The 11,679-nt window shown below is 50.3% G+C and overlaps 1 protein-coding gene across 18 annotated transcripts in view; it reads left to right on the top strand.

Annotated features, from left to right (window-relative positions):
• The first annotated feature begins 1,680 nt into the window (after window positions 1-1,680).
• Window positions 1,681-11,679, top strand: part of MPRIP (myosin phosphatase Rho interacting protein) — a 152,907-nt gene continuing 142,908 nt past the window's right edge. For 6 of the 18 annotated variants that reach the window (XM_072730567.1, XM_072730573.1, XM_072730564.1 and 3 more), the window contains exon 1: window positions 1,684-1,857. In XM_072730567.1, the coding sequence (XP_072586668.1) occupies window positions 1,735-1,857 (123 nt within the window). In that variant the 5' untranslated portion in view covers window positions 1,684-1,734. Of the gene's footprint in view, window positions 1,858-11,679 lie in introns of all 18 variants that reach the window. The other 12 variants (XM_072730560.1, XM_072730563.1, XM_072730561.1 and 9 more) reach the window with 4 other exon arrangements.

Below are 11,679 nucleotides of genomic sequence, written 5' to 3'. Positions count from 1 at the left end.
TTTGCTACTTCTCCTAAAACCTTCCCATTCCCTAAGCAACAGCTGCTGTCGCTGCTGTTAACACATGCTTCAATGTCACCTCCTCTGTGAGGGCTGAGTTAACTCACCCCACTGTTTAAAAACTCCCGTGGCCTACTCCAGGCTGCCAGCAGGATGACATTTACACTCTTGAGCTTGGAATCCAAGGCACTAGGTGATCTGGCCTCAGGAATCCTTTTAGCCTCATCCGTCCTGCTCCTGCTTCCCCGTAACCTCCACCGCCAGCGGCTCTCAACCTCTCACCATCTGCTTCAATTTCCCCTCCTCCTTGAAGCCGCCCCTAATTTCCCCAAAGAGTGCCTGCCATCCCCCCCCTTCCCCGTTCTGGGCTCCCGAATCTTCTGCCTGTATCTCCTTTTACAGTCTCCCCGGGGCGGTCTTTTGGCCATGGGACTGGACAGTAGGAGGATTGGAGTGACAGTCTGGCCCCGCCTGCACAAATGACTTCAGGAGTCTGAGCCTCAATTTCCTCAAACACATAATGGGGGTGGGGGGTGGGGGGTGGGGGGCGGAAGAATGCCTAGCTCAGTACCTGGCATTGAGTCAGCCTTCACTAATCTCCCATTACAGAACTGACAGCCCTTCGAGGCTGGACACTCTTAGTCATCCCTTGAAACTCTACCTCTTATGTCTTACCTTCTCTGAGCCTCAGTTTCCTCATACGTAAAATGGGGATGATGACGGAGAGGCTGCGAAACTTAAACGAGCTCGTGGATATCGAGCACTGCGAGCAGTATCCAGCCCCTATTAATAACGCCATGACCACTACAGCGCGGGGGCGCGGAGCAAGGGGGCAGGCACACAGTAGGTGTTTCATTAATCCGCTCAGCGCCGGGGCTCGGGCGTCCGGAAAGGGCGCGGGGAAGGCGCGGTTTGCAGAGCCAGCCGGAGGTCGGCTCCGCCCCTTCCCCCGCCGGCCCCCGCCCCAGCCCCTGCAGCTGTCAGGACCCAGCCAGCTCCGGCGCCAGTCCACCAAACCTGAACGTCCCATCCCGGCGCCCCCACCTTCCTTCGCCTACACAAGTTACCTTGCGCCCGGCCGCCTTGTCCCCGCCCCCGGCTTCCATTGGCCAAGGGTTTTCTTTGTTAGCCGGAGCGCGCCCCTCCCATTGGCCGGCAGGGCTGCCGATCGCGCGGAGGGCGCGGCCCCGCCCCGCGCGCTGCCCCTATCGCTCCCTCCGCCCCCGCCCGCCCCGCCCCGCCCCGGGAGTGCGCGAGGCGCTCCGCTACCATTTGCTGCGGCCGCTGGGCGCCGAGGGCAGCGGCGGCGGCGGCGGCGGGGACCGACCCCGGGGACCGGCAGCGACCCGGCGCCTGAGAGGCGGGCCGCAGCGCGCGGAGGCAGCGGGCCCGGGAGGCCGCGTCCATGGGCCCGCGGCGGCCGGGCGGCGGCTGTGCGGCCGGGCGGCGGGGACCGCGCGCTCTGTGAGGGCCCGGGCGCGGGGCTCGGCGCCGAGCTGCCCCGGCGCGCCGTCGTGCGAGGAGAGGCCGCCCTGACCGCCGGGGGCGCGCTCCAGCCGCGGCCCGGCTGTGAGGCGGCCGGCCGGCGGGGGGATGCCGCGGCGCCCGCGCTGAGCCCGCCGTGCATGGTGCCGCCGCCCGCCGCCCGCCGCCCGCCGTCCGCCGCGGAGCGCGCGCCGGGCCGGGCCGGGCCGCCGGGCCTGTGCCGCCGCCGCCGCCGCCGCCGCGCCGACCATGTCGGCGGCCAAGGAGAACCCGTGCAGGAAATTCCAGGCCAACATCTTCAACAAGAGCAAGTGTCAGAACTGCTTTAAGCCCCGCGAGTCGCATCTGCTCAACGACGAGGACTTGACGCAGGTGAGCGGGCGGGGGTCCCGGGGCCGCCGGGGAGGTGGAGGCCCCGACCCCCGGCGGCCCCCTCGGGCGGGCTGCGAGTCGCCCCGCTAGGTGTTGCGAGCCGTCGTGCGAGGCCGGCGACAGTGCCTCGCGGTGGGGGTCCGGCGGGGGCGGGGGCGGGGGCGCGCGGGCCGCCTCCCCCCGGTTCCCTGCGGCTCCCCGCGGTTCCCCCCGGTTCTGACGCCCGGGAGACCACCATCCCGCTGCGGAGAGGAGAGCGGACGTTGCCCAGTTCCTCCGGGGCGGGCGGGGGTGGGGGGTGCCTCTGAAGCTCCCTGGGAAAATAAAAACCGAGCCGGAAAAAAAACAAAAACAAAAACAAAAAACAAACAAAAAAACGTACGTGAGTCCTGCGGAGGGTGGTGAGGATGGAGATGGAGAGGGGGAGGGAGGGAGGGAGGGAGGGAGTGGGAAGTGTATTGATAGAGCCGGGACAAAGGGAAAATCCTCAAGTATGCCGAAAAATAACATCCTTTCCCGTTCCCATAGCCCTGCCGTGTGATTCATGCTTTTTGGGTGACTCAAAAATGCCTGGTTTTTCTTAGGAGGAACAAAGCGCTTGGGGATTGCTTGCTGCTTCTCAGTACACACACGCGTGGAGTCCGTTTTAGGACCCTACTTGGATTTGGGCACCCAGAGTGGCTAAGGGTGCAGGACTGCCTGGGTGGACTGTGGGCTTCCCTCTCGTCAGACCCAGTCTGCCCATTTTCTGAATCATTGTCACTGTTAGTGCTGGGACAGAGGGGAAAGGTCCTGAAGTCAGGGGAGTAGGGTCTTGCTCTTGAACTTAAACTGGAGGGCTTTTTGTCGATGGCGAGCCCGGGGCTCCTCTCCCCCACCCTTTTCTCCCATCTCTCTGGTTGCTTGGCAAGGAATAAGGAGACCTCCAGGCCGTCGGGACCGTTCACTTTTCCTGGTCGTATCTGTCATTTGAGGGCTTTGGACTAGTTTAGTAGCTCCCAAGCCTGCATCAGTCACAGTCTAAAAATACAGAGTCCCGGGACCCCGTTCCTGGAATGATACAGGAGGTGAAGGAATTTGTATTGTTAACAGTTCCCTAAGAAGTTGGGCTGCAGTACCCACTGGCCTTTGGGAACCCTGGTACTGGTTGCTCTCTGAGCTCCCAGTGTTCCAGAGGATCCTCAGGAACACTTGGAGGTCCTGGGGCCATGCAGATTCCTTGGATTTCCCGACCAAGCCTTGTCTACAACCACTTGGGAGGTGTCTTCAGCCCCCTCTTTGCCTCTCCCCCAGTCTCAGTCTTCAGAGCTTTCTCTTGTCTCCCCCCCCCCCCCCCCCCCCCCCCCAGTGAGGCCAGGGGAGCTCCCTTCATATTCCAGTCCAGTGTGACCTAGTTGTAGCTACTCCTGTTGCAGAAGAACTGCTTAGATGGAAAGCATTGCTTTGAAGTGTATGGCCTGGCTGTTTTTTTTAATGCTACTGAAGTACTCACAGGGTTTGAATTGTTTACATGGCAGACCAGAGTAGGGTGGCAGGGCAAGGGTTATGGCCTGAGACATTGTGTCTTCCTCTGAGATTAGAATCCCAACAGCCAAGAAAAGACTCCTTTCATCTAAAACCAAAAGCTTAACCAAATGCTCAAGGCTGTGGAGTCATAGATTTTTAGGATAGAAGGGCCAGGTCAGCTTAGGAAGAGTAGAATTCAGTTTCTTGGTAAAGTGTTGTGGGTTGGGCTCTTCAGGGACACTCCCTCTTCTCAACCAGGATGCCTTTTTTGGGGGAAGCAGTTTATGTAGTGATGAGGGCCTTGGACCAGGAGTCAGGAGAACTTTCTTCTGTCTTTACTGTCACTTAGAGCTATGTGACCTTGAACAAGTCCCTTTGCCTCTGTATAGTTTCTTTTCCTTTCCTGTGACTTGGGAGTAGGGATCCCTGGCCTACTTCTCTCACCCTGTGAAAAGCAAGCAATGGTATCTTATTAAACTCTTGTCTCTTACAACTTAACAAACAGAAATCACCCACAGAATAGTAAACTTGGATTTAGGGGGTTAATGGCCTTTGCAAGGGTTGTTCTGAGAGAGTTTCCTGGTTATTCCAGGCAACTGCCAAAATTGGTAGATTGGATATTTACATTTCACAGGGGCTGTTTTCTGATTCTTACACTTAGATAAAGTAGAATGGGATCTGCATATTTGGGTTGAATCTGTTAAATTTTCTTGAAAAAAAATCTGTTGATTATTAATTGGATCGAGAGAGTGTTGCAGATTTAAGGTACTTTACTCTTTAACTTTATTCACAGTTGAATTGTGGATTTTAAACAGGCCTGAGTCTTTCAGGGCACAACTGGGATGGTAGTTTCTGAAATAATGAGTGGGGTTATTTGTGCCGGGAAAGATTAGGCCAGCCTTCTACCTCCTGGGATCTTTCAGGAAGAAACTGCTCTTGAAAAGAGAAGGAGGGAGATTCAGGGCTGTTGCCAACAGCTTTAGTTGCTGCTCTCTGCATCCGGCCTCCCCCAGCCTTACTCTCATCCTCTTGGCTCCATTAGAAAACCTCAGCCAATTGGTTCCCATCAGTCTCCCCCAAGGCCCTGCTTCCTGCTGCCCCTCCCTGCCCTGCGCTTATTTTAGACCTTCAAGGCTGGAAGATAGATCAGTGATCATGGAGGCCACCCTTTCTTTAAAGTGTTTATCCTTAAGTCCTGTGCATTTCTCTACATGCTTATGGACTCGAATACACAGTTAAAACCTTTACTTAACCCAAAGTATATATGTATTTGCTCTACAACATATTTTTTTCTGGTTAATGACATGTCTTACATCATCTCTTCATGATGCAACATAGAAATATTCCAAAAATTTTTTGCAAATTGTGCCATGAGGGATGTACCATATTTTAACCATTCCCTTATTGCTGGACAGCAAGGTTACTTCTGGGTTTTGCTGTTACAAACAGTGAATGCTTCAGCGAACAGTTTTCTAAATGCTTTGGGTGAGTGTGTGCGTGCACGAATGCAAGTATTTCTCTGGGGGCAGATAGCTAAAAATAGAATGGCTGGGTTGACATCGAGCACATTGAATTTTTTTTTTTTTTTTTTTTTTTTTTTTTTTTACAGATATCACTAAATTGCCTTCCAAAAAAGGCTGTGTCATGCCATTGCCAGGATTGGATATTATCAGATGATTTAATTCTTTAATAATTTCCCAAGTTACCAATGAGGTTAAGCCTCTTTTTGCAGTATTTATTGTATATGTTTTGTTTCTTGTGTGGACTGCCTATTCATACTATTTGCCTGTTTTCTCTTGGGTTAATTCCTTACCCTCCCCCCCCCACCTGGTTTGTGGGAATTTTCCGTACACACTCTAGGTCAGGGGTCCACAGAATTTCTCTCTAAAAGGCCAGATAGGGAATGTTTTAGCAATGTGGGCCATATGATCTTTGTGGCAACTACACAGCTTTGCCACTGTAGAATAAAAGCCATAGTGCAAAGCCCCTTTAGACAGTATGTAATGAGTATAGCTGTTTCTGATAAAACTATTTACAAAGTTACAGAGACAGGCAGCTGACAGAGTTTGACCTATAAGCTGTAGCTATAAGCTATGGTTCACTGACCCCCTGCTCTAGATATTAATCTGAACTTGTCATGTATTGCACATATTTCCTCCTACAGTGTCCATTCTAATTTTAGGTATGGTCATTTCTCTTTTTCATATGGTAGTTTTAGATATGAATGCAGTTAAATTTCTGTGTTTCCTTTTTAGTTTTATTTATTCTTAATTTTTATTTATTTATGAGAGACAGAGAGAGAGAGGCAGAGGGAGAAGCAGGCTCCATGCAGAGAGCCTGACGTGGGACTCGATCCCGGGGCCCCAGGATCACGCCCTGGGCTGAAGACGGCGCTAAACTGCTGAGCCATGCGGGCTGCCCTAGTTTGTAGTTTTAATCTAATGCTTGTGAAGGTCTTTTTTTTTTTTTTTTCAAAATTATAAACTATTCTCCTACATTTGTAGTTCCCTTTTTTTTTTATTTTTTTATTTTTTTTAATTTATTTATGATAGTCACACAGAGAGAAAGAGAGAGAGGCAGAGACATAGGCAGAGGGAGAAGCAGGCTCCATGCACTGGGAGCCCGACGTGGGATTCGATCTCGGGTCTCCAGGATCACGCCCTGGGCCAAAGGCAGGCGCCAAACCGCTGCGCCACCCAGGGATCCCTGTAGTTCCCTTATAGTTGTTTTTATACTTAACTTTCTGATCCATTAGAGTTTTGTCTTAGGAAAATAATTTTGGTTGAAAATAGAAGTTCTAAAAAATTGTCTTGAATAATCCAGGTGAATTATTATAAAGGTCTTCTCCAGGTCGATGTTGGCCATGATGGAAGGAGTCGTCAGACACTAGGGACAGGATATTGGTGGTTGATTAGAGACGAGGATTGAGAAAACCTGGATACCTTTAACAAAGATTGAGAATAACAGATTCGGAGTAGTTTTGTGGGGTGGGGATGACGAAATTAATATAGTGAATTTGACTTTATGGAGGTGGTGGGTCCTGAGGTGGAATCACCTCCCCAGGCAAGTAGGTGGTTAGAGCTAGATGAAGGGTGTGGGACCAGTAGGAATTCTGAAGTCATGGGAGTGAGCGCAGTCACTTACTCAGGAGGCCACATAGAGTGAAATAAGGGGGAATGGGTGGGAAAGAAGACTAAGCGGTTGGCAGCCAGTGGGAGCAGAAGCTCAAGTCCAGCGTTCTTGGCTCCCGGGTCCTCTTCCCAGTCTCAGTGTGGGTTTCTGGGGTTCATGGTGGGTATTGACATGCTGTGATGTCTCCTTGTCCTGCTACCTTATACCGTCTTAGGCATGCCTTTTGTGGAAGGAGTCACTGCATCTGAACTGAAGTTCTGGTTCCCTCAACTGCTGTTTTGTTGTGGGGTCTTGGCTGGGTGGTTTTTCTCTCCTCGGGCCTGATTTTCCCATCTGAAGAATGGCGAGGTTGGTCTCCGTCTCTGCCAGAGTTCTTCCAGTCTTCTTGAATCTCCTCTCAGACCTCTTTGTCTAATTGTGCCCCTTGCTGTGCTGAACTCTCTTGCCAGGGTCCCAGACACAAAGGTGGGTGGGTCAGGACTTAGTCTTGTGCATTTCATTGACTTTCCCTTTATCCCTGTGACATTCTTGGAAGTTTTAGGGCATGAAAGTTCTTTCACTTAACATTTATCTCATAAGCAATGGGGGACATTTCATGCCCACCCTTTCCAGAACATTTATTTATAGTTTATGTGCACATTGGTAGACTGTTTGCCAGACGGTATGTCAGAAATCGCAGACCTTACAAATGGCCAACAAGCACAGGAAAAAGTGGTCAGTATCATTAGTTGTTAGGGAAATGCAGATCAAAACTACAAGATATAACTTCATATCCACTGGAATGACTATATTAAAAAAGGGAAGATGGTAAGTGTTGGTGTGGATGTGGAGAAATTAGAACCCTCATGCATTGCTCATGGGAATGGAAAATGGTGCAACCACTGTGGAAAATAGTTTGGCATTTCTTCAAAAGAATTAACATCTGATCCAATATTCCACTGCTAACGTATATCCGAAATAATTGGGAACACATATTCAGACAAATATATTCATGCATATGTTTGTAATAGCACAATAGCCAAAAGGTAGCAACCCGAATAGCCATCAGTGGATGAATGGATAAACAAATGGTGGTATATTCACATCATGGAATATTGTTATAAAAATGGAAAGAAGTACTGACTATGCTGCAATATGATGGAACCTCAGAAATGTAAGTGGGAGAATCAGGCACAAAGATTACATACTGAATGGTTCCATTTATATGCAATGTCCAGAATGGGTCAAGTCATGGAAAAGGAAGGCAGATTAATGGTTACCAGGGTTCTTGGAGAAGGGGAAGAGAGAAGGGCCTGCTAATGGGATTGGGGTTCTCTTTGAGGGGCTGACGAGATGTTTTAGAACTAGGTAAAGAAGCTGGTTGCATAACGCTGTGAATGTACTAAATGTCACTGACTTGTTCACTTTAAAATGGTTAATTTTATGCTATGTGACTTTTACCTCAATTTTTAAAAATGGGTGCAAGAATCACTCATAGGCAGTCACACATCCTGAACGTGCCCTTTGCTCATGTGTCATTAGAGTGAATATCTAATTGTTTTTAGAGTCTAGACCAGGGGATTGACCAGTTCTTTCTTAAAGGGCCAGATAGTAAAAGCTTTAGGGTTTGTAGGCCGAAATTGAGGAGTTTATGAAGGTAATTACAGAATCATTTAGAAATGTAAAAGCTGTTTTTGGTTTTGGGGCCTTAGGGAAAAAAAAAAAAAATCCAGTGGCTAGATTTGGCCTATGGGTTAGACCAGCACTGTCAAATAGGACTATAATGTGAGCTGCATTTGTAATTTAAAATTTCCTACTTGCTACATTAGAAATGTAAAAAGAAATAGGTGAAATTAATTTTTTATTTAACCCCGTACATCTAAAATACCACTTCAACATATAGTTATTATTTGACCTGTGGCACCTTTTAGTTCAGGCTGGCCACTTTGTGGGAGCTGAGGAGCCACACTTGGCTGGTGCCTGCTCTGTGGAATGGGGCAGTTCTCTCAGCCTGGTCCTCCGAGAAGCCCTTGAGACCCTTGGGAAGTACTGAGTGGGAGGGCCATGCCTGTTGGTTTTTCCTCCCTCTTGGGGTGTTGTGCACACAGCCTGTGTTCAGAGGATTCCTGGAACAGTCCTCGTGCTGTTACTTCTGTTTGTGTCCTCTGCTTTGTGTCTCTTGCCAACTTTTGGGGCTTCTTTCCTTGAACGTCACATCTTGGCGACTCCTTTTCGTGGTGTTTGAGGGCTCTGATCCCCATTCCCCCTGCAGAAGCAGGAGGGAGGAAGGTGGTGGCGGAGTCTGTCCCAGAAGGAGCCAGTGAGAGCCTAAGGGGGCAGGTTGGCGTGCCCCCCTCCAGGCATATTGCTGGCTGCGGTGACTGCATTCTGACACAGCCCTTTGTGGGTGTTTTGCAGCTCTAGTCTAGCTGCTTTTTTCCCCCAGTTCTAGCCTGCTACTTGACCTTTCTCTCTGAGTTTTTTTCTTTGCCACACAGAAGGATTACAATCGAAGACCTATGTTCTATTCTTGGCATAGCCATGCAGGGTGACCCAGGAAGGTCACTTACATTCTCAGAGTCTTGGTTTCCCACCTATACAGCTGGTGTCCCCATTCTGTTTACAGGGAGTGGTCTACTGTTGGCATGGATGGAGGGTGCTGACCAGGCCTGTGGAGGTTACTGAACCCCCTTTGTGGTACTTAATATTCCAGGAAGCATGCTGACGGCCCATCATGTGGGGAATAGCCTTTGTTTGGGCTGTTTCCTGATTACTAGGACCCTGATGCTGTTTAACTGAAATAAAGAAATTTGACTTGGAATGTTTATCTTTAAATTGTCCCCAAGCTGCCATTTAGTCTTGAAAGAGGGAAGAGAGCCTTGCAAGCAGGAAAAAGAGACGGGAGAGGGGTAACCTTCTGCCAATATCCTAATACTGTGGGAGGAAGGAGGCACAAGAGACAGTGCTGGATGCTAATTTAGAAGCACTTACCCTGACAGAACCGGCTTTTCTTTTATGCTTGGCACCTCACCCTCTAAGCCTCCCTTTCTCATCTGAAATGACACAGTTGGACCAGGTCAGTAGTTTTCAGACTTGCACTAAATCATACAGCCTTTCACTCTGAGGAATCTCATATGGAAATGCTATGTGTAGGACAGAGAAGGTGACATAGTTCTGGACGACATGAGGTTGGAGCTTGCTTGGCCTCTTGGCCACCTCTGCTTCCTGCCCTGTAGGGTCTTCAGTCATCTCTGGAGGCTCTGGCGGCAGGTTTGAAACCTGTCCCAGACTCTGTGGTTCCTCCAGTGTTAGCAGCTTAGGGTTCTGTGAGAGCGTCCGTGGACAATTTCACAGCTGCCTTGGCATGGAACCCCCAAATGCCCAGCCCCACCACTCTTTTTATATTATCACTTCCTTTGGGGGCAAGAAAGCCAGTGGGTTGTTTGGCTGGCATTTTGTCTCTGGAGACTGGAACTGGAATCTTCCAAACCACTTGCTGGTTTTCTCAGTCAGGGTCATCCTAGGTCACATGAAACCACAGCCTGGTTTTTGCCTGGAGCCTGTAACCCTTCCCACTCCTTTCTCCCCTCATGCTCAGCTTGATGTGTGCACACTGTGCCTGGTGGTGGCCTACCTGCAGCGAGAGTGAGTGAGCATGGGGGGTGCAACAAATCCTCTGGAGCCTCCATTGTGCTGCCTTGAGTGTTGTATAACATGATCTGTCTCATTCCACTCTCAGAAGCTGGGGAGGGCTGGTGGCAGCATGGGCACCTGTAGAGGAGGGGACATGGAGTTTCAGGGAGGTTGGACTCCTGTCTGAGGTCACTGAGCTGCCTAGTGTTGAGGCTGTGACGTAGAACCTGGTTCCACACCATTCCCATATTGGCCTCTGAGACCAGGAGCCTGTCTTCCCTCCTCTTGGGAAGGTCACCTGGACTTGTTCACCTAGTACTATTTCTGTAGGAAGCTGGGCTGTTGCAAACAAAATCAAAGCTCTGTAATGGACCTCTACTTCCTAGCCCTGGGAGGAGGGACCTGCAAGGGGCTGGGAGGTCATGGTCATCCCCCACCCCCCACCCCACCACGCCTGCTCTGATAATTAAGCAGGTGAGAGGTTGTCCCCAATTAGCAGATGGAGCCTCTGAGACCTAGTTCAGTGACCTGCCTAGGTCATAGGAAGGCCAGTGTGGATTTTTCCAAACTTCTATTTGACCTCCCTTTGTCTGATAAAAAGTGTTAACCTTTGTTATCAGAAACAAGGCCTTGCCCTGACATGGATTCCTTAGTAGTTGGGGGTGCATGAGGGTACATGGGGGAAGGGCAGTGGTACAGAACATTTCGCAGGCCATCGTGTAGGTCTTAAATTTTCTTGGCCTTGAGATGGCCCCATGTTCCTCAGGAGGCTCCTGGCCTGTGGCCTTGACCACGCCTTTGGCACAGCCCTGAACAGGAAGCACTGTTTTTCCCCTGAGGAATCCAGAATCAGGAAATATTGTGTCCTTGATCTCCTCTGTAGGTCCTAAAGCACTGGTTTTAACAGTCTAAGGAGGCTGTATGGCACTGTTTCAGACACAGTGTCTTACCTCCTAATGGTCCTGGCTAGTAGCTAAAGGGGCTGGAGGAAGGGGGAGCAACTTCCAGGAGTCCCAGTTGAACCAGAGAAAGAGTCCATGTCTCCTGGGTCTCCGGGTGCCACACCCAGAGCTTCTCTACTCTGGGGCTGCTGAGCAACCTGGGGTGTGGGGAGCCTCAGGACTCAGTGGGATTGGGGCATTCGTTTGTCTTCTGCTTGGAGACCTGACCTAGAAATCTGACACAGTCCCACTTTTCATTTACTGTGCTTGTGCAAAGGAATGGAATGGTTGACAGTGGGGGCTTTCAGATTTGGATTCACATCCTGGCTCTGTTTTTATGCTGATGGAGCAGGTTACTCAGAGTTTAAGTGTTTGTGTCCTTCCTCTGAAAAGTGGGAACTGTATAATACCAATGTTGTGGGTGCCTGCGATAGTGGGAAGGATGATGGAAGGCTTTGTGCCAGATTTGTAAATGCTTGGGTGCCTGCAGGGCACTCAAGAAGTGGGGTTTGTTTTCCCCAACATAAACCCGGAGAGAGGACCCACCTCCACAGTTTTGTGGGACAGCTGACCCTCTAGCTCCAATTTTTGTGTACCTCCACACCCACAGAACAAAAGCCCAGACTGCCTC

Source organism: Vulpes vulpes, chromosome 12 (assembly GCF_048418805.1).
Source record: "Vulpes vulpes isolate BD-2025 chromosome 12, VulVul3, whole genome shotgun sequence".
NCBI lineage: Eukaryota > Metazoa > Chordata > Mammalia > Carnivora > Canidae > Vulpes > Vulpes vulpes.
Note: the sequence above shows the minus strand (reverse complement) of the source record. Positions and strands in the feature narration are given on the sequence as shown.